We start from the raw sequence: 23,434 nt of genomic DNA, 5'->3' as shown, positions 1-23,434 counted from the left end.
AAAAAAAAGAAAATCTCATTGACCACTTTCCGACCAGCTCAAGCAGATATACCGTGGCAGGTCGGCAGAGCTAATTGCCGTATCTGTACGGCGGGCAGACTATGCCCGCTGGCCACCCGCGATCGCCTAGCACAGAGGCAGAAGGGGCTCTGTCTTTGTAAACAAGCAGATCTCCGCTTGTTTATGAAGATCTATGGTTCCCAGTGGTTGGGAACAGCAATCTGTCATGTCTGAGTGAGCCGCCCCCCCCACCCTACAGTTACAACACACCCAGGGAACGATCAAAGGTTTAACACATTCCCTGCCAGTGCATTTTTATAGCACTGATCAATGTAAATGTCACTCGTCCCCAAAAAGTCATTGGGCTCAGATTTGTCCACTGCACTGTCGCAGTCAGGCTAAAATAAAAAGTCTCCAAATCCATCCCATAGTTCATAGACACTATAACATTTGAACAAACCAAGCAATATACGCCTAATGCGATCCGTTTTCTGCAGTGGCGGCCTGTCAATTTGGGGGTGTTTTTAAGCATGTGATTAGAGCCAAAGGCTCTAATAAGCTTCAGAGGGAATGGGGGTGGGGGTGCTTATAGGGAACAGAAATGTTAAAGCTAGACTCCAGCTTTAATCTTCATTCTTAAGGGCTAGTTTACATTTGCTTCAAACAGGCTTTGTTACAGCTCTCTGAACGCCAGTCAAAGCCCCGGTCACTAAATGAAAAGGTTAGCTTCTAGTCCTGTTTACACCTTGCTTTTACTTGCTGCTTCAATGAGGCTTTGGTGGGGTTTCAAGCAAGCTTTGCCATAGACTTCTATGGAGGCCTTGAAGCACCACTAAAGCTACATGGGGTATAATTATAAAGCCGAAGCAAAGCAAAAGCAGGAGTAAACAGGACTGTAAGCCAACCATTTTATTTAGGGACTAGCGTTCAGAGAGCTTTTAACAAAGTGTCCAAAGCCTTGTTTTGAAGCAAGTGTAAACTAGCCGTTAATGGGTGTTGAAGCCAAAGAAGAAAGTGTAAATGAGCACCTTTAAGTGTGCATTAGAAGCTGCAACAAGTCAGATACAGTCCTGACTCATTACCTGTCTGGAGGTCATGCAGCATCATCTAACTCTGTCCTCCACAGCTCGACTGTCCCTGGCTTTCTGCAATTATGGAGGCTCAGCAGCCAAAACGAATTGCTACTCACCGCATACAAATGCAGCCTGCCTAGGACACCCCCCAAGCCTGCAGACTGAATGCCCATTAAGGCATTATGATATCGGCACCCCTCCTCCAGCCAACCTACTGCTTGCATCAAGGCTGAGGGCACTTGAGAGTACTGAGGCAGGGTGCTGTGATGTTTTCGAGAAGCTTTGTACAGCACTCTGCTGGCCCCTCACACCAGACATGATCTGCCTTTACTGCATTGAGGAGCAGAATCCCAGAAACGAAAATCACCAGGTATAAATAAGGTATGCAATGAAAACAAACAGGTTTTCCTTAAAGTCATCAGAATGCCGATAAGGGATTGAAAAGAAACCAGGGAAGGCAAAAATATAAGCAAATTAAACTTCAGCTTTAATTGTGATTAAGCTGTGCCCTAGAAAACGTACCCATGTCTTGAATGCCTTTTTTGTTTTTAAAACACACAACTAAAGTTCCATACACACTTAGATTTTCTGCAGATTTTCCAAAACCATGTAGTGCAAGGGCCTGCCTGATTGCATACAAATTGAAACGCTTAAGGTTTGACCTCATATGGTTTTGGTAAATCTGAAGACCAAAATCTGCAGAAAATCTAATAGTGTGTATGGGGCTTTAGCCTTGAAGCCTCAACTTTATATCTGCAGTGAGAACTAAATGCACTGTGCCCATTATTGCGACTACCAGCATTCGGAGAGTGATTTGGTGATGTCACTACTATGCAGGTTACCATTTTCCTTGACGGAGGAACTGACAAAGGTAGTAAAGCCCTGTGTTTCTACCAAGATGACCACCTCCACACAGTTAACAGTCTCCCAGTAGATGATTTATGTGCAATAAATTAGTAATTAGTCCTTTGCTCTACCGCCAAGTGTCCTGTAAGCTGTAGCTTTAATTCACTTGCAGAAAACACACCAAAAAACGCATGACCTAACAGTCTATGTGAAACCGTGGAATAACCAAACGGAACAAAAAAAAAAAAAAAAAAAAATAACTGGGTACAGCTGCGCTACAGTGTGAAACTGGCCATAATTATTTGTAGCTCTTACCTCCTCATTATCTTCACAATTTAGAACCTCAAGTTCTTTGTTTTTAGATAGCTTCATCTTTAGAGAGTATGGCACCCATACGTTGCGAAGTTCCTCCACTGAAGGCAACAGTGGTGGTAGAGGGGCATTCTCAGGAATATTGAACTCATTCCTAATAAGAAAAAAGGTAAAAACTAAAATGAGCTAGACAGCAGAGATTTCCACATCACTTGAGGGCTATAAAAAAATAAATAAAAAAAAAAACAAAGTTACGTTGTTTAAAAAAATTTTTTATATACATACACACACACACACATAAAAAGTGTAGGCTTTTACCATTCTCCTGGGCTACTCTCATTAGGAACTGCAACAGATGGCTCTATTTTCCTCAGTGACTTTTTGAAAGCATACTGTAAAATGCAATGGCAGATAGAGTTTGTATATTCTAAAACCTAGCTATGCATACATTTCTATGCAGCAGGAATAGGAGACAGTTAGCAAAGAACAGTCTGATATTTAGAAAAGTTAACTATACCTCTGCTTGTGTCTTCCAGAATTCTGCCTCCTTGGTGCTGTTAACTTCACAGTTTATAACAAGCACATCAGGAAGACAACGAATATTGCGGGTTTGTACCTGTGGGAAGAAAACATCTGCTTAGCTGTCTGGATTAAGGATCGCCATACACACACTAATATAAATGTATATATAATTATATTTTACATATTACATTACACATACACGCACACACCTAAAATCCCCTTTCCTCCAGAAAGGACTTCATGGAAAATATGTTTTAAATCAAGCATTCTAACCATTGATTCTTCTCTGAATGATAAACTAGCTGCAACCATTCAAGACTTACTGTGGGCTGGTACTTCTCACAATTTTCACACCAAGCTTGGGTGCTCTGTTCCAGACAGATGCTTCTCCTAAGGATCTCTACAAACTCATAGTCTGGCAGATCTTTACCTGGAAAAATAAAATAAATCAAAAACACACACACACACACACACACACACACACACACTTATGATAGAGAATACATACACATAACTAAACATAATACAAGGGGTGACAAGGACACTGGTGTCATGGCCCATTAGAAACACAAAATCTGCACTCACTACATTGTCCACTTAAAGCTGAACTCCAGCCTTACAAAAATTGTACAGGCTCTTCCCCCTGTGCTAAACTTGCTTGCTGCAGCTTCTAATGCACACTATGAAAAGCTCAACATATGCAGTGAAATCAGATATAGTCTGCCTAATTTCCTGGCTGGAGAATGTTAAAGTGGTTGTAAACCCTTTCAGGCCACTTCTTGCTACAGGTAAGCCTATAAATAAGACTTACCTGTAGCTACCCAGGATATCTCCTAAGCCGCAATATGCCCTGTATTTGTATGTGCCAACGTCAAACATAAAAAAAAATAAAAAAATAAAAAAAAAACCACCACACAACATCGGGAGCTCTAATCTGCCAGAAACCTAATTTTAAACAAGGGTATATGTCCAGTGTTGGGTATACTACCTCAGAATACAACCTACAATAGAAAAGCTTGGGTAACTGTCTCTTATAAAGTTAATCAGCTTGGGTGGAATTCCACTTTAAGCCATTACAGCGCGTCTGCGTGTCCCTCTCTGATCACCAGGATTACAGTTGAAATATTTGGGCATTTTTTTCAAAAACGGGCACAAATGTGAGCAAAGAATGCCATACTCTGCCTGCCAATGTGAGAATGCATTCACAGATGATGGGGATGCTGTGTCTAACCTTAAATTTAAAGGTGAAGTATAATTTACATACGCTATATTTTTTTTCCTTGGAAGGTGTCCGTATGGAAGAGTTGGCATTCCTAGGCAGACTGCATTTGCATGCAAATCCCTCTAGGTAACACCATCATACAATGCCGATACTCTTGATTTAAAGCACTGACATCCAGGGAATAAAGTGGCAGGTTAGAGATTTATGCTGGAGAGGAAATGGCTAGATTAAAGCGGGATCCCACCCACTGGGGAGAGCCAGTCATCTGCGTTTTATGGTTCTCTGTAATAAAGAACCATATACTTCTGGTAAGCGGCAGTGTTAACCGTGGTGGAGGTGCTTATAACTTACATAGTTTCATCACAGCGGAGTCACTATCACTATTCTTCAAACTGAGAACTTTTTTATATGGACTTTTCAATGTTATGACTAGCAAAGTGTTTCCTGTACACTGTTCATTAATTGTGTGTTTTTTGTCACATGACTGTACCACGTTAGTGGATCGGGCAGATATTTTTGTATAAATATATTGATGTTTTCACTTATTTTTGCATAGATTGGTGTTAATATTTACTTATTTCACCTTTGAGACGCAATATTAAAGTAGAAAAGGTATGTAGAGTTTGTCTAGAAAAGGAGAAGAGTTCAGATTGTGAAATTGAGTATCCAAGTGATGTTATATATACTCACGCATACTGTTGGCTTCTGGGTATGACAAGGTAAAGAGCAGGGTTGTGGAAAGACGCACAGTTTCCTTGCCGCATCTGCACATGCTGCAGTTCTCCACTTCACATCCAAACAGCTGTCCAATCACAGAGTCTCCTGTGGATGCAAAATTGCTGGGGGGTGGGGAGTAGAAGGAACGAACAAATGAGGATTAAAAAGTCAACAGCATACATAACAAGAAAATTTAATTAAAAGTCCCCAAACCAATAAAGTAATTACCCATCTTAACATGCATCTGCCATTACATTTCACTTAGTTATCTGAAGCATTTGAAACAAACATCCCAGCAAAAAAAAAAAAAAATAATAATAATTTAATAGGCGTTTGATGCATTTGGGTGCTCAAATCCCAGCAGGCCCCTGTGAAACATGCTCATGTGACAAAATAAGCATCAAAACACACAACAGCAGTGCATACTTCTCTATCCATTTCAATGGGGAGCTGCATTTTTTTGGTGGTGCGGTTTTAAAACTATAGTGCTATATTAAATATTAATCCATGAATATAAACATAACATATTGAAACAACTGTCATTTTTTTTACATGTTTATGTTTTTATTTTATATAAGTTTATATTTACCTGCTCTGTGGAATAGATTTACCAGCTGGGGCACACAATACTGATGCTTAAACGTTTATCGAAATGCATGAAGGTAAAAAAATAGTTTGGGCTTTATAACCACTTTAAGGCCATATTTTCTACATACAAGGCAGTAACTTTCCAAGGCCGTAATTACCTTATTTTTACTTAAATCGGTAGAATGGAAAAGTGTTAAATGCTGCATTTTGAAACATATAGGGGGGCGGTAATAAGTGCAGTCTTACACAAACATTTAAAGTGGAACCTTACTTATCCGTTTGCCGTCCATGGAAATTTAGATATTCATAAAGTTGGTAAAATTAACAGTCTCAAAAAATCTTCGAACCCCCAAACCTTATTTTCTGAAAGCAGAAGCCCCAGAGAGCAAAAAACAGTGGCAGTTGCTTTATTTTATGCTGCACAACCATTTGCACGGCCAAATCATACTTAAAATTTTAGTGCACATAAAACAACATGATGAAAAAAAATAAAAATAAAAATTGAATATTTGGGCAAGCTATAATAAAAAAAAATTAAGATTTTGCATCAAGTAAAATCTATCCCAAACATATCACAATTTAAAATTGTCCTTTTCTGCTGTGACAAATTATGGTACTTGATGCTTTAAAAACCTTTACAGGTTATCAATGAGTTAAAAACGTGAGCTACAGCTCTAGACTTATTGCTCTCAGACATTAGCATCAATACCGCACCTGTGCGGTTCACTCACCATTTAAAGATAAGTGTTAACCTATGTGCACGTTTACACTTTTGGCCGAGTATGGGGAGGGATTAGGGTGCTTTACATTTGAGTATTTTATTATCTTTTGCCCCATTCACTGTTTTGCTATCACAAGGAGTAAACAAGACCACTTGTAATAGCTTTGGCCTTTAGGCAGTGACAGGTACACTTTATGGAGACATCAGGGATCTATTAAACCCATATCTTACACTACACTTAAATGCATGTGATCAAACCACCCACCTGCTTACAGTGGTACCAGTCTCCCTGACAGTACAGGAAAGCCAGGGAACGGTGGCGGGCAGCACCAGGAGGAGGCCCTGCAAAGCCGCATGTATCACTTTTACATAAAAGGCCATCACTGGCGCAAAAAAAAAAAAAAAAAAAAAAAAGGGGAGGAGGGGTATAGGGGAGGTGATCATGGCTGAAACTAACCATGAATCAGGTATAACCACAATTTGCAGTCCAGAACATTTAAAAAGGAGTATACTAGATGGCAAGTGATTAAAGCAGAATATTTTTTGTATTTAATACAAACTAATCAGCTGCAAAACTCCTATCAGTGCCACCACGCTTGCAGCACTTTTCCACCACAAGATGTCCTCAGTCTTGACTGAATGTCTTCCAGCACCATAAAATCCACATCCTGAGCCCAGGTACTCAAACTAAGCGTTTGACTCAGCGGAGAACAATCAGCAGAGGCAGAAGACATCAGCAGGGGGGAAGACAGAAGAGCCGGAGAGGGGAGTAAAAATTGGAAGACCCGCCAGAGCTGCCTTAATAAATTACTTTAAAAACCTGTGTATTGCGTTTTATTTTTGGTGAATGGGTAGGGGTAAAAATATACCCAATAATCACATTAGGGGTCAGGATCTGGGGGCTCCCTTGTTAAAGGGGCTGCCCAAATCCAATAAGGCGCCCGCAGTCCATCAGCCAACAGCCAGGGTTGTCGGATAGCAGCCCTTGTCCCCATCAACATGGTGCTCGCTCGTCCTTACCCACTTTCCTGACCTGCCAGGCTGCGTGCTCCGATAAGGATCTGGTATTGAGTTTCTGGCATAAGGGGTTCCCCTTTGAAACCATGCTTTTTTATTTTGGCTTGGGGTACTTAGGAGATCAGAGCACAAGTTGCATGCCAAGTCAGATCAGTTAAGGCCGCGATCTGACTTCAGTGATATTCAATGGGCTGAAGTAGGATCAAAGTCAGACCAACGTAGCGCAGGGAGCATTTTTAAAGTTGGACCAGTGAAAAGAGCTCTTAGTGAAACAGTTTTTTCACACCTCATGTGACATAAGCTCCTAATGTCGGAGCATTTGTCATACAAGTGTGAACCCAGCCTTAGAGAAAATTGGCCAGTAGATGGCAGTGATTCCCTCAGGCGATTTGTGATAAATCCAGTGACATGGTTACCTACAGTGACGTCCCTCATACATTTCAAAAATATTTGAAAATGCTTTAGCAAAAGCTCCTCAGGTGGTACTTATCCTATATAAAACATTACATGCTAGATTTTGTATCAGACTATTCTCTCCAACACATTCCTGGCTTGAAACTGACATTTTCATAAAATGAAGCCAGATTCTCACAAAAGGTCTAATGATATAAAACTTGCCGTTAACCAAGTTTCCGGAGGTACGGATGCAAAGATCCTGGCCCCACCCAATCCTGATTGTCAATATCAAATCGGGATTGAAAAATGTCCAGACTTTAGTTTACTGGTCATGTGATGCCAATTATCTCCCTCCTCTCCAGCCTGACAATACATACAGGGTGCTTGAAGTCACATAAAGCAACAAGTCCAGTGAAGGACATGGCATCAACAATCCTTCAATAAATTTGTTTGTGGGCATAAAGTTAAAATGTTTACAGTACTTTAGGTCTGCTGCCTCCAGGTCACTCCTTAAAGTGGTTGTATGGTAAATTTTTTAACTTTTACCTACAGGAAAGCCTATAATAAGGCTTACCTGTAGGTAAAAAAAATATCTCCTAAACCTGTACGGTTTAGGAGATATTCCCCTCGGTATGCGCCGCTGACTGCAGCGGCGCATGCGCACAAGGGGGTTCTCGCCATGAAAGTCCGGCAGCGCTCATCCGGCCGGACTGAAATCTCCCGCGCACATGCGCGGGAGTGACGATATCGCGGCTCCAGCCACTCACAGCGCCGGAGCCACGATACCCGGAAGAGACGCAGAGGGAGCATGTCAGCTCCCTCGGCGTGGATCGGGCCAGATGTCGGGGCCTCGTTCTAAGGTAAGTATTTCATAATGAGCTAGTATGCGGTGCATACTAGCTCATTATGCCTTTTGCTTTGCAGGTAAAAAAAAAAAAAAAAAAAATTGCGGGTTTACTACCGCTTTAACAGAGTTCCTAAATACTTAGCTGGCAATCATCCTTTCTGACCAACCTGCTGACTCCCTGCTATTCCAGGGCTGGCCACAGAAAGAAGCAGATTCTGGGCAGGGCAGAAACACCAACTAACAGCTTAGGTAGCAGCAATCAACGACTGCCTCAACCACTTGTCTCCACCACCCCCCCCCCCCCCCCCCCTTAAAAAAAAAAAAAAAAAAAACGCCAACACCACACACACACTAGATATTGTAAAGGTCCTAACCCACACCTAATTGTTATTACCTGGCACTTCCAATACTACGATAAGCCTGTGGGCCTTCTAACTCTTGTGTCTCTTGGTGAAGTTGAGTCAGAAGAAACCGGCACCAGCTTTGGATCAGACGACCAAGATTGACCTTTCCTGTTGCCTCATCTGAATCAGCCAAAATAAGCCCCAATGCTGCTGCTTCAGGGATGGTTCGGAAAGCTCTCAAGAAGTTACTGGCCTTACAAAAAAAAAAAAAATATTTTTTTATATATAGAAGAGCCACTTTTAATGCATTACACTGATCAGCTACAGAGATTGTAAGCCATCAATGACAGGTAGAAGCAGTTTAAGAAAAAAATAAATAAATAAATAAATAAATCCACGTTTCTCTCATTTGTGTATATACCACTGTAATAGACTTACTTGGCAAGGGTCACCACGTGACAAATCCAGCATGTGGAACAAGAATCCCAATTCACAGCTGAGGCAAAACTCCTTCTGACACAGGTGGTTCTGTACAAGGCATCTGACTGGCTCCTGCAAATACATCACCTGGGGAGGAAAGATGAGAACACTAAAATTGAGGCCGATTTACTATATCTTCACACAAACTGAAAATTTCAAGCATCCAACATGAAAAACAGATGCCCAGTCAACATGGAAAGAGGGAGGGGGGGGGGGGAGCCATTTTGGGTGCATAGTATATTCCGAGAAAGCTACACCATGCCTGCACAGAAGGGAGGGGGGGGTGGTAGAAGAAGCCCCTCAAAGATTGAAGTGTACAGTAGAGCCGCACGATTTAGGCTAAAAATTAGAAACCTTTTTGCTTAGAATAAAGATCACGATTCTCGCATTTTTTTGTTTGGATGCGTACCAGGAGACCCGGGTGTCCAGGATAACGATTGGCAGTCTGGATTTCTCCAGCGTCCAAAGACCCTGAGCAGAACCCAGTCCCAGGACACCTCCCCACTGGGACAGACTGGCATTGGAGGTTACCACTAGCCAATACAAGGGTGCCTCACGCCTTTCACGACACACACAGTACCCCCATCCACCACCAATGGACCAGCAGTCTGTCCATTGCAGGAGTGGGTCGGAGTGTGTGTATGTATGCATGTTAAAAATGATCTCTCTATAGCAAGAGCCGAGTGAATCTCAAACCCGGACTCAAGAACCAAAACGGTTGGAGCTCCAGACATGTCAGGAGCAGGCGAGATCTGATTTTTAATTTGGGATATCTGTCAAACAAACAGGGTATCTCAACAATATTCAAGGGAAGGGGAGCCTGATCATCTCCCTGAGGAAAATCCATTGGATGACAGAGCATCCCAGGCAGACCTCAGTCAGTAATAATTGGGCGGTAGAGTTCGGTGTGAATTGTGTTTGTATGAGGTGTTCCTTAGCAGCAAAGCAAATGTGGATTCTGCGCATTTAAACGTGGTTTTAGGATTTAAAGGCTAAGGATCCAGGAATTCAGAAGTTTCCTTACCCCCTTGACTAGTTGTAAGGCTGGCCGCAGGCCAGCCTGTATTTGTAGGAGGAGCCTGAGAGGGCTATTTAAACCTCCTCCTCTGTCAGGGCCAGTGTCGTTAGGATTTCTAGGCATTTCATTTATGCCTCAGCGTTTCAGTCTTGGTTGTTGCTGTCATTGCGTTTTGCCTCTGGTTCTGTCACTACGTTTTGGCATCAACATTAAGTTTCAGCGTTTTCTGTCATGGTATTTTTCATCACGGCATGTTTTTCTGTCTCAGCGTTTTTCTGTCTTTGTGTTGCTGCCAGCATGCCTGTCATGGTATTTCAGACTTGGTGTTCAGTCTCAGAGGGGCGTCGTTCACTCATGGTAGTCATTCGTCTTTGTTGATTGTCATGTCCCATTGTGTCTGTGTCATGTTTTGTACCTGGGTCAGGTAGCTAGGGCTCACACGTCAGGATCTGTCACGTCTATAGATCCATACGGGCTGAGGTGTTTATTAATTGATTGTTGTCCACAATCTTCTCGCCCGTATACCATATGTTGCATGTTCATTCACCACATCTATACGACTACCCACCATTGCCTGTGGGTACACTAGCCCTGAGTTTTCAGTTAACTACCTGTCTCTGCACTGCAGGTTACTCTGGCTCACTTACCACTTACATGTGGGTGGGGGGGAGTCCGTCCGTCAGGTTCTTTTACACGCAGTGGTCCTGACTTATGATCATGTTTCATTCTTAGTTAGGCAGGGGGGTATTGTTCTCATGTCTGGTTGTCTGTCATTTCTCTAGTTTGTGTTTCAGGTTGGGCCGTCTTGGCATCCGTACTGATATCATCCATGCTTGCTATAACTTCCTTCAGCCCGGCCGTTATTAGGGGCTAGTTGATTGGTGCTGGGGGGGGGGGGGGGGGGGGGGGGTAGATGTCATAATGGCTTTGGATTCCACTCTTGGCTCTGACCTTGTTTGAACTTATTGCCTGGAGTTCCACTTAGGGATATCAGTCCAGTTGTCTTTTCCGATCCCCAGCTTGTTCCAAGTAGGGGGGCTTGGGTCTGTCTGTATCATGCCATGGGGACTATTTCCCTGGGAGGGAGTCTGGCCCTCCTTGGTTCAGGATTCTGTCCCAGCTGTTGGGTTCAGGCTGTAGCATGACCCGATCGGATCCGGTGGGACCTGGGTCCTGCATCCGGTATGGTTTCTCCAGGTTGACAGTATTATTGCCATGATGCATGGGCCTTATCCGCTTACTCCGTCACATCCATCAGGTTTCCAGCTTTTCGCACTCCTGCTAGTAGTCTTTTTGACACTCACCCTCTTGAGGGGGGGGGGGTATGTCTCTGGGCTATTTCACTGGTGTTCATTGGGGTATTTCGCCATCTTTTGCAGGGGTTTCCTCGGGCCAGGCCTTGTTCCTTCCCCCGCTCGTATCCGCTCATTTCACAAGCAGTTCATTCTCGGGTCTGGGTGTCACGGGCATCCGGCTCAATTCAATCTTTCAGGGGTTGTTCAGTTGGGTTCAGGGTAGTGTCACAGGTTCGATAGGGGGGTTCCTTCTCATCGCCAAGTCAGGAGTCAAGGTGTTTTGCCACTGCAAACACTTTCCGGTTACTTGCTGGATACGTACTGCTGCCGTCCGGGAGCACACCTTTGTCCGTGATGGTTCATTACCTTCCCTTCTTCACCTAAATGTTGTGTCTTTTTTGCCCTCTTCTCAGGCATACTGACCAGCTAGGCCAAGGCACCCCTCAGGCCTTGGTTCTTAGGAGTATCGCATTTCCCGCTTGAAGACTGACTACAAATAACTTTTTTTATAGAACACAAGTGTTTCCGTACGTACATTTGTACATAATTGTAAAGTACTAAATACCCTTTTTTATACATGTAAATAGAAATGTTAAAGTAGCATTGTGATAAGTCTCTTGAGGTTCTGAAAATGCAAACCGTTTACAGGAAAACCAGTGGGGAGCCAGAAGAGACAGCTCAAAAGTAGTATTTGTGTTTTGTGCTTTAACCTCCTTAGCGGTAATCCCGAGTCTGGCTCGGGTTGGAATTTTAATTACAATAGCGGTAACCCCGAGCCAGACTCGGGCTTGCACCGCTCGATGCAGGGGAGGACACAGGTAACGTTACTTACCTTGTCCCCTGGATCCAGCGATGTCCTCTGCGCTGTGTGCCGCCGAGCTCCGTTCCCTGCGACGTTACGACGCACGGGACCCGAGAACGGCGGCAAATTCAAAAATGTAAAAAGACACAAAACACACACAGCACTGTAATCTTACAGATTACAGTGCTGTAGTAAAAAATACACACCCCCTTTGTCCCTAGTGGTTTGTGCAATGCCCTGCATGCACTTTTATATTATAAATACTGTTTTTTACTGCTTGGAATTTGGAGATTGTCCATAGCAACCAAAACATGTCCCTTTTTCATTTTTTTTTGGATTTGATTACATTATTGAATAATTTTTATTATTCTTTATTATATTATAAACTTTATCATACCCAGGATGTCCGCTAGACTCTGGTTTGAAGAGATTTCAGAGCGTTATTCCTAAGAATTACAGGACTACAAAATAAAAGCCAGATTTCCATGCAAAATAATTGTACCGCTTTCAGCACCTTATTCCAGACTGAATCATACCGCCAGGGAGGTTAAGCAACGCTATGAAAGACTCAAGATACAGGAAAACGAGGATTACAGATAAGGAAAGTACTTTAGTGTTGGTGCCTCAACCCACAGCAGTGCTTTCTGAAAGAAACTGTTGGGAACAGGCATTTATAATCTGATTGGAAAGAGAATAAAACAAGTAAAAAGTTCATAAAGAGAACGAATATTCAGGAAGTATTCAAGGCAATGGTATAAATGCATAAAATAGGGAAATGTTGTGCAGTAGGTTACATGTTTATGTTTGGTTTGACCGTTGAGGTTTCCAACAACCGTTGATAAGTTTATGTAATGTGGTGGGCAAACATTACTAAGCCCATGCCAAATACACTGTTTAATTGGAATGATCTGGGAAAAGTGACAGCGCTACTAAATGACATGTATTCAATTGTACCAAATTGTGTTAGCTAACTGATGAGGAAAGGTTACTCGTATGAACAGGCTGAATGCATTTTGTTTTCTCTGTAGTAAATGTGACAATGTTACCTGAATTAAGATAGAAAAGGTAATAAGTATGGCTGATTTGTAAAATTCGTTTTGCCATTTATGTTTGAAGGTCTACGCGAGTTTAATATTGGGAGAAAAGCAATCAAATTAAGATAAAAAGTTCTGTAAAATGGTACTGTACATTAGAGCTGCACGATTCTGGCTAAAATGAGAATCACAATTTTTTGCTTAGAAGATAGATCACGATTCTCGCAATTATTGCAACGCAACATCTTTAACATTATTAAAAGAAAAAAAAAAAAAAAAAAAAAAAAAAAAGCTAACTACGGTTTTGTTTTTATTCATTGAAGTGCACCCCAAGCCCCCCCCCGAACAATTGCATTTGAAAGACTGCTGTGCAAATACGGGACATAAAATATTGCAGCAATTGACATTTTATTCCCTAGGGTCTCTGCTAGAAATTATTTTATAATGTTTGGGGTTCCAAGTAATTTGCTAGCAAAAAATAAATAAAAAAAATAAAAATATTGATTTTAACCACTTCAGCCCCGGACTATTTTGCTGGTCAAAGACCAGAGCACTTTTTTGCGATTCGGCACTGCTTTGCTTTAACTGACAATTGCGCAGTCATGCGTTGTGGCTCTCAAACAAAATTGATGTCCTTTTTTCCCCACAAATAGAGCTTTCTTTTGGTGGTAATCACCCCTGTGGTTTTTATTTTTTGCGCTATAGACAAAAATAGAATGACAATTTAGAAAAAAAAAAAAAAAAAAAAAAAAAACGCATTTACTTGTTATAATAAATATCCCTCGAAAATATATAAAAACATTTTTTTTCCCCCTCAGTATTCTACATATTTTGGGAAAAAAAAAAAACGCAATAAGCCATTGATTGGTTTGCACAAAAGTTATAGCGTTTACAAAATAGGGGATAGTTTTATGGCATTATGAATTTTTTTTTACTAGTAATGGCGGCGATCGGTGATTTTTTTATTGCGACTGCGACATTATGGCGGATACAGCGGACATTTGACACATTTTTGGGACCATTGTCATTTATACAGCAATCACTGCTATATAAATGCAGAGATTCCTGTGTAAATGACACTGGCAGTGAAGGGGTTCACCAGTGGGTGGCAGTGTAGGGGTTAAGTGTTCCTAGGGGTGTTACTAACTGTTGGGGGCTGGGCTTTAATTTAGTGAACACCGATCTCTGCACCAATCACATGGAGCAGAAATCAGCATCACTAGTTGCTAGGCAGAACGGGGAGATGCTGTTTACAACAGCATTTCCTCATTCAGCTGCACCGTTAGACGATCGTGTGTATGCCCGCGGCAAGAGTCCACAGGACCCGCGACCGCACTCACGGGGGTCCCGACCAGCACGCGAGCTCGCCGCGCTCGCAATAGCAGCAAACTTAAAGGAACGTACAGGTACGCCCATTTGCCTGCCAGTGCCATGCTGCCGACTTACATTAGCGTGCGCTGGTCTGGAACAGGTTAACTTGAGAAACAAGTGTCAGAAAAAGATTTAGACCAAGTGGTTAAACTTCCTGCATTTTTTTTTTTTTTTAAACAATCAGCAGACTGTCTGGATTTTTTCCTTTACACACAGAAGTTTCCCCAAGAAGGAAGTTAGTTACAATGTTTCATTTTAAAAACTTGGCAGACTGCCCAGATGTTTTTTTGACAGCAAGCCTCTCCACTTGTCATATGAAAATCAGCAATCTCTGCAATAGAGGGGTTGAATTGAGATCACAATTTTTTTTTTAACGATTAATTGTGCAGCTCTACTGTATATATGAGAAAGATAGAAGCTTTTGTAGAAAGTCTTTGTATGTTTAGCTGACATAATTTGTCACAGATTTGACCCCTCCTTTACATGCCCTGTGCGTCTGTAAAAAGGGTCAGGATTCTCTCTTTCAATAGAGATATCCTACATTTTCAGACAGTCCCTCATACAGGATAAGGTGTTAATTTTTGACTAGCTATGAAATGACTAGTATAAACATGTGCTGTTCAAAAGTAAGCGATGTCAAAAACATTGTAAGGTAAAGTGTTTATTTTGTAGATATAAAATCCTAGTTGAAGTGGCTTTTGCTATACAACTCTAGGGTTATTTGAAAAAAAAGAAAACCACCATTTGTGGCCACACCCTTTAAACTCCTAAGAGCTGCCATGATTATGAACGTAAAATGTTTAGTTTTCCATTCCAGCCCAAGTGTCTGTACCAGCTCCTGGATTACAAGCTGTAGGAGCCTCACCGATGGAAGAATTACTGGTTGACTTCACTGTCATTCATGCAAACACACCCCCCCCCCCCCCCACCCTCAGGAGGATATACATTTCCACAATAGGCTCAGACAACAGACGGCATACAGGCCCCAAAGTTCTGGAACACTGCAACAAATGAACCGTACTTAAAACTGCAACCGACCAGACTTAGGAAACCCAAATGAAATGGACCTTGATGTTGCCCATTGCTTTGCTAAGAATTCGGAGTACTCCAAGAGGACAAATTTGTCTCCTTTTAAAATTACTATATGGCAGGCACCCACTCATCATAAAAAAGGTATTAAGGGAGATTTATACCAGATAGGGGTGCAGTGGCAGTAAAAGTGGAACCAAACCCCCTTAGGGCCCAGATTAAGAGGTCCTTATACTGTTCTGCTGTCTACCCCCACAGCCAATAAGCAGACCAAGGTGACCGCCTGGATAACACTCCAGGGCAAAGCGAGCTGCTGACCACACAGACTCCTGGCAGAGTACAGTAGACCCTCCAAACCCCTTAAAGCTAAATCTGACGAGAGAAATCAGAGGGAAGAACCTCAGCCCTACCCCTGGCACATTCCTGAAAGCAGTCAAGTCAACGCACGGCAGAAGAAAAAAAAGATACATCTGAGAACTGCACCAGTCACATCCGGAAGCTGACTGGATGCACAGCCAAAGCACAAGGATATTCACCAACATGAAGTCTACTAAAAAGGTTTTAAGATTACTGGTAGCCATAGTTTTGACACTGGCCAGGACCATGGGGTGGGGGGGGGGGGGGGGCGCAAATCATGTGACCCGTGTATCAAAACCACTGGAATAAAGCCCATAACCTCAAATGTGACTATGCCTTTGCATTGGTAGTAGGAATGCCATAGTAACTGGCATTAGTTTACATAATGAAGCTATATGATGCTTTTTCCTTGCTACGATAAGCATGAAAGGGGGAATGTGGTAGTGAGCTAAAATGTATACTGCAACAAAATGGTTGCTTCTGATAACAGAACTTTTTACAAACAAAAACCTAAGGTTTTGTACATTCGAGTGAGACTAGCACATAGTTAAGAAATTCCAAATGTTGACATCTAACTCCCTTATTCTGAGAAGCTAGAATCACAGTAACCTTATTAGTGGCTGATAACTGAAAGACTGTAGGTGTGCCAACTAGCCATTTATTGGCAGGAGAGGCTTTAGGAACGTCTATGCCAGGGATATGCAATTAGTGGACCTCCAGCTGTTGCAAAACTACAAGTCCCATCATGCCTCTGCCTCTGGGTGTCATGCCTGTGGTTGTCAAAGTCTTGCTATGCTTAATGGGACTTTTAGTTCTACAACAGCTGGAGGTCCACTAATTGTATATCCCTGGTCTATGCAATGGTTGATATAACCGTTTAACTGCACATAAAGAGCACACTTCGTCTCTTGGTGTTAAACGTGACAGTGTGTCTTTTTGCTAGCAAAAATAAGTTTGTTCTTCTAGAGTGTTGTCCATAATTACCACAAGAGTTTGCCTGGAAGGGAGGGGGGAGTTGAGTCATAAGAGAGCCAATGAGATCAGCAGAGCTGGAGGTGTGCAATCCAGGAAGTGAACAGGCTTCAGCTTCCCAGTTACAATGTCTGCAGCTAGAATTAATGGAGGGAGATTTCTGCAGCATAATTGGCAAGTACAGAAATGATATAGATATATAGAAGACTGCATTACTAGGTCCCAGAATTGTGAAGGTGAAATACTGACTTGCATTTTTTTACCAGCAGGGGGACACAGAAACATACTAGTGTAGAAGAGATGGAATAATTATCAGCTTTTATGCACAATATATGTTACAAATATTACATAGAAAGATATGGGGCTTTCAAAAAAATAAAATAAAAATTTGTTGTCTTTGTGCACATCAAGCAGCCATTGAGAATGAAGAAAAACACACACACACACACACACACACACACTTAGATTGCCATTTACTTGCTCACAGTTTGCTACTCACGTCAAACAAACAATCACCCATTATTATTCACTTGTGTAAAATACTGAACATATATTATTAACCTGTCAAGTGCTGGTTCCCTACTGCCAGTCAGATGTAACTGCACCTGTGTGCAGCACAACAGGCAACACTCGTGGCCAGTCAGCTAACATCGCCTACACACAGTGAGACAGGCCCCTACTTACCTGAATCATGCAGTTGCAGTAGGCGTTTGGAATATGAGGCTCAAGGCCAGCAAACAAGGTTTTATTGTAGTGCTTAAAGTCAAAGTCTTCGAGTCCAAGTTTGGAATATTTTATGGTTACCTGTAGGAAAAAATAAAAAATAAATTCAATAATCATTGTTTTTCTCAAAGTAAAATCTCCTCAAGGTTAGAATATCCTATTACAAAACACATTTCTGAGAACTCTTATTACAGAAGTTGTTCTGCATGCCAATAGCTTTGGCTGTCTCCAGAACAGAATTTCCATTTATACCCCAAAATCCTTTAGGCAACAGACTCTGATCTTCCCATTGCAAGTGAAATTTGCATTTATACCCCTTTGTGGAGAGGATTTTTTACCCTAATGCCTAGACTAATCTTTGAAATTAAATTTAATAGCTACAGACTATTACAGCACAGTGTAGAATTTCAGGTCTCAACCCATAGACAATAAGGGCCAAAGTGAAACATTTCTATGGTAGGCCTCTTTCAGATGGGCTTCAGCTTGAAGAAGTGCAGTGAAGCTTTTAAAAAGTACAGCTCAACTCCAGTTTGTAACCAATGAAAAACCAATCCTAACAGAGTGCCGATTGTCACTTTAAACAAGTTGCTAGCAGGCTTCAGTGCAACTTGAAACTTGTTGAAAGCCTGCTAGCACTATATTTAAAAAAGGTGACCTTCAACATTGCTTTATCAATTGTAAATGGTAAAAGGTAGGTATTCCTGCGCCAACTCAAAGAAAAACTAACTGCTGCACTCACTGAGGGACATATCTGAACCAAAAAAAAAAAAAAAAAAAAAAATTATAAAAAAGGAGATAGTGGTGCGCTGTACAAAAAAGAACTAGGATCAGATCACACGAGAAGGAATGATGTAGCCAATTGTAATAGCTTCACTGGTAGTAAGCAAAGGCATCAGGTAATAAAATTGTAAAATTAATAAAAGAAAATCAGTTATGCGATACCATCTCTGATATGCAATAAAGTGCTTATTAGAACAAAACCAGCATAAAAAACATAAGTGAAAGTATACGTTTCCGTACATGTAGTGTGTGCCAAAATACAACACAAGTGTAGCAGTGAGTGTTAGTGGTAAACCCACGTGCTAAAAAAAAAAAATAAAAAAAAAAAAAAAAAAAAGGGGCTGGTATCTCAACATGCGATCACAGATATATAAAACAAAGTACAATCAATAAAGCATAAAAACGTGTGTGTGTATATATATATATATATATATAGTAGCAGACAGTCCCGGCGCGTGTTAGTCACAGATCACGTGACTTCATCGGGGATGAGTATTAATAGTGGGTTTACCACTATTAATACTCACTGCTACACCTGTGTTGCATTTTGGCACACACTACGTGTACGGAAACGTATATTCTTATGTTTTTTTATGCTGGTTTTGTTCTAATAAGCACTTTATTGCACATCAGTTATGCGATACCATCTCCGATTTTCTTTTATTAAATATTTAAATGTTATTACCCAATACCTTTGCTTACCACAAGTGGAGCCATTACCATTGGCTACCTCATTCCTTCTAGTGTGATCTGATACTAGTTCTTTTTGTACAGCGCACCACTATCTCCTTATCTTTTATCAGTTAAGTGCTGCGAATGGTTCCATGTTCAACTCGCACTGACTTTACTTGTCCATGGCCACGAGTAGCATTCCCGTTACAGGAATTATACAGCGATAGCCACCTGTCAAGGCAATATTGCAAGATGGTAGGGTACACAGGCATGCAATGTGTGAGAAAAGCCCAAAAAACGATGTTACATCTCGTGGGGTGAGCTTTATTAGACTGAAGTAGAATTAGTAGCCAATTTGGGCTGGAGTGTCAAAGGAGCAATTAAAACCTGACTACTGACAGCTGCTACCCTTCAACTGCCTAGATGATGTTAGATAATGCAGCAAAAACAAGTGAAATGAGGAGAACCCTTACCCTATAACTGCCTCAGTAATGGCAGCTCCTATGCCAGCATGTTACATCAAAGTCACTACCAAAAACAAAATCTCCATTGTGGGCAACCTGCAGATTTTGACTTCCCTGTGGTTCAGGTTTCTGGCTAAAAATTTCCCCTCCCGGCTCAGTTTTTTCAGCCAAACTACCCATGTCACCAGTCTACATTAGCCACATATGCCTATAGAAATCTCAACAAGGAGGTAGAATACTACAAATTTTACATCTTTCCCCTTAAGCAGATTCTCTAGGGGAATATATGGCTGGTATAGAGCTAATTGTTTTTTTTAATCCTTTAATCCTAACACACTAGGAATCAGACTTGGTTCTACTCAACCATCAAAATACTTTTAAAGCAGAACATTTCTGCCAACTCTAGAAGGCAAAACTTTATACTAAACTTGCATTAGTTAGTTTTACAACCAATATATTTCTAAAGCATGCATCTTGGGACAATATGGCTCCCATATGTGCTATATATGCAGCGTGAGAAAAGATTGCTTTAGTAAATTTTATTAATTAGTCACTATGGCATCAGTACATCAGACAACCACAGAAACAGTGGAGATTTGACTACTGGACCTTCCGGTACTTTTTGGCCACCATGTAGAGGTGAGGCTCTTCCTCCCGTCCTATTGGCGATTCAGGAACTTGGTTAAAGGTGTCAAAATCATTTTCCAGTTGATAGGGTACCTAAAAAAAATAAAATAAAAAAAATAAAGTCATACTGTAGTAGATGGCCAAGTAATGCAGACATGCTTAGGGACTGATGACCTATTGCAGGAGACTGGACAGGTTACAAGAGACTGCTAAACATCACTGTCAATAGTGTCTTTACAAGTCAACTCTCCTTATAGCCACCTTAGTAGTTACTGACACCATATGTGATATTTCTCTCAGGAAAGCCCAGGAAAGGAGTTAAAGCAAATGATTTTGCCAATGACACGTAATTTTTCCTTCACCGTGGCCAAGTAAGGAAAATAGCTATTAATGGCTGCTGGAGCCTGAGGTCATTAGACAGCTCAGACATTAGGCTGATGGTTTTAAAATGTGACACTGGTAAAAAACGGCACAGATCTTTCCTTTTACTACTACCACCATGTTTAAAAAAAAAAAAAAAAAAAAAAAATTTAACTTCTGAGAGAAATAGATTTCCCTTTAGTGATCTCCAAAAAAAATAAAAAAATGCTAGGTCACTAACCCCTCAGTTCAACACCTTGGGATTCAGCCTTGGAACAAGTATGTAGATATAAAGCAAGGACTTCTGACTTTGCCAAATTCATGGTTGTCCAAGGCAACTCACATTTTAGAAGGCAGGTCTACAAAAGCAGTCACTGTTTGTAGCAGATCTACTTTTGGATTAGGAGGTCAGAACCAAAATGATCCCTATAATTCTGCACTCAGCTACAACCTCTCGGTCTCCCATCTGGCTCTTTGCCAAATGAATGAGCATTCACTGGCATAACCAAGCTTACAAATGTGCTAGGAGAGGTGAGACAGTATATATTGGCACTTAAAATTCTGAATTAGGCCTTTTCTGCCTAGAACGTAGACTTTTTCTCCAGATGCAGAAAGGACAAGCCCTGTGTGTCTTTATTGTCCCCCTTTGCTATGAACCCAACAAGCACTCGTTTTAATTCCTTCAGTTTGGAATCACGGTTATAGCCACCCCATAGTAATGATTCTATGCTTCGATTTACCTGGGAAAACATTTGGTTACACAACCATGTTGCAATATTTTTGGTTTTACTCCAAAGCTACATGAACTGGGTTCGCCGTTGTAAGTTTGCACGGTTTCCAGCGATTGTGCTTTTCTATTTTTGTATTGGGAGAAAAAAAAAAAAAAAAAAAAAAGGATTCTGAATTAATCCTTTGCACATTACTAAAAAGGGATTCTTGGTTCATCGTATAGATAGTGCAACATGTCTAAGCTGGCCCACTAGTCAGAAGTCAGCCTCTCAAGCTACTGAGGAAATGAAAGGCCACTTGCATTGGCTAGCTAGATTGCAAAGCACTCTCTTCAATTAAACTGGAGCAAGCTTGAATTACTGCTACAGTATTACATGCATCTTAACACACAGTATTTACCGTAAAATGGCGGTTCTAATTTGTGGTTTAGACAGTCAGTCAACCATACATGGACAGATATTAGTTGTGCTTGCGCTAAGGCCAAGGTAAGGTAGTAAAAAAAAAAAAAAAAAAAAAAAAAAAAAAAGGAGGTTCTTATGTTCAGAAGGCATCTAACTAATAAAGATTTGATGTCATGTAGTAAAATCTCTGGGACAGATTGTTGCCATTCAGTGGAAACTGGGCACACTGGCAGATTCTAGTGTAGCGTTTTCATGGGCCAATCCCTAAACTGCCAACTCCAACACCACAGCATGGCATAGCTTCTACATGGCTATAGAACACCATAACTGAGGTGTTGAAAATGATCGCCGCATCGCGATTCTGCCCTTCCCGATTCGGCAATGATGCGGGGAGGCAGAGTAATCGATTATGCATGACGTAATTTCGGCTCCTCCCCCCCATAGCAGAGTCTTTGCACCGATCGGCTGCAGCCTGGCTCTGTTCCCCGGCTAATGGATGATTTGACCTTAACATGCTGCCCCCACCCTGGCTCTCCCCCTCCTCAGCATTTGTAGCTGTGGACACGGGACACCCCTCTCATCTCCCTGATGGGCGGGGGCGCAGAGCTGTGAGACAGATCACAAGCCGTCATCACATTCGTGGGATAGCCGTGGCGGAACAATCAGGGTTTGCCGAAGTCTAACTTGAGACTGAGCCCTGGAGATCCTGCACTGTGGGGGAGCCATGCAGTGACAGTTTGAGAAAACAGACTGATTTCCCCCATCCGTAGGACAGGAGAACCAGTCTGGGGGGTTGGTGAGGGGCTGGTGAGTGCAGCTGAGCAGAGTGTCTGACACCCGTCACACACACAGCCCAGAGAAGTTCACTCCCCCCTCCCAGCAACGGAGATGAACCATGCATTGATTACAGCTGCCCCGCCTCCTCTTCTCTCCCCCTGTGTCTGCCCGGCTGTCCACTCTCCTATCCCGAGCTATCAGGGGAGAGGGAGAGGGAGAGGGAGAGGGAGAGGGATATGAAGAACAGTCAGCAGATACACATATATTGATTGCTTTTTTTGTTTGGTCACTACACTAACAAAAAATATATATTATATATATATATATATATATATATATATATATATATATATATATATATATATATATATATATATATATATATATATATATATATATACACACATATATATACACACATATACACACACACACACACAATTCCCCCCATCTACACATTCCAGGTGGATGGGGGAATCCTCCAACAGTGGACCAGTGGACGAACAACCAGGCTTGCTGTCCTGTCCTTGACCGTGCTGGTCTCGGTGCCCATGGCAGTAGCAGCACATTAGAACCCAATGCTGGCTACTTGGTGCACCATGTCTGCAGTCCCTGACCGTCTCCTGTACCATGTCTGCAGTCTACGACCATCTACTCTAGTATTTTCTTTGGGGGGAGCTTGGAACTGCAAGTTGTCTGCTGTGTTTAGACTTTGCTGCATGCAGGGAGTGTGGTCTTATTTTTTTTAACAACATATAAAATAAGAAAATTAAGTTCTGCTTGAATTTTTTTTTTATGAATACTGCACGCAGGAAATCGGGATGCATCGTGGAATCGAACAGTTGACATAATCGTAATCGAATCATGAGGCCAGTGAAGATGCGCACCTCTACCACCAACTGTAGCTGTTATTGTCAGATCAAATGCGACTATAGTAA

The 23,434-nt window shown here is 41.7% G+C and overlaps 1 protein-coding gene across 2 annotated transcripts in view; it reads right to left on the bottom strand.

Annotated features, from left to right (window-relative positions):
* PAN2 (poly(A) specific ribonuclease subunit PAN2) overlaps positions 1-23,434 on the bottom strand; it is a 67,267-nt gene that overhangs the window by 23,823 nt on the left and 20,010 nt on the right. For both annotated transcript variants that reach the window (XM_077483434.1, XM_077483435.1), the window contains exons 9-17: positions 20,212-20,322; positions 17,648-17,767; positions 9,044-9,172; positions 8,656-8,858; positions 4,666-4,814; positions 3,077-3,183; positions 2,749-2,847; positions 2,550-2,623; positions 2,235-2,385 (exon numbers count right to left, since the gene is read on the bottom strand). In XM_077483434.1, the coding sequence (XP_077339560.1) occupies positions 2,235-2,385; positions 2,550-2,623; positions 2,749-2,847; positions 3,077-3,183; positions 4,666-4,814; positions 8,656-8,858; positions 9,044-9,172; positions 17,648-17,767; positions 20,212-20,322 (1,143 nt within the window). The remainder of the gene's footprint in view (positions 1-2,234; positions 2,386-2,549; positions 2,624-2,748; positions 2,848-3,076; positions 3,184-4,665; positions 4,815-8,655; positions 8,859-9,043; positions 9,173-17,647; positions 17,768-20,211; positions 20,323-23,434) is intronic.

This window comes from Lithobates pipiens, unplaced genomic scaffold (genome assembly GCF_037356315.1).
Source record: "Lithobates pipiens isolate NorthernLeopardFrog02 unplaced genomic scaffold, aLitPip1_a1.2 Scaffold_16, whole genome shotgun sequence".
Lineage (NCBI taxonomy): Eukaryota > Metazoa > Chordata > Amphibia > Anura > Ranidae > Lithobates > Lithobates pipiens.
This window is presented reverse-complemented; position numbering and strand designations above follow the sequence as displayed.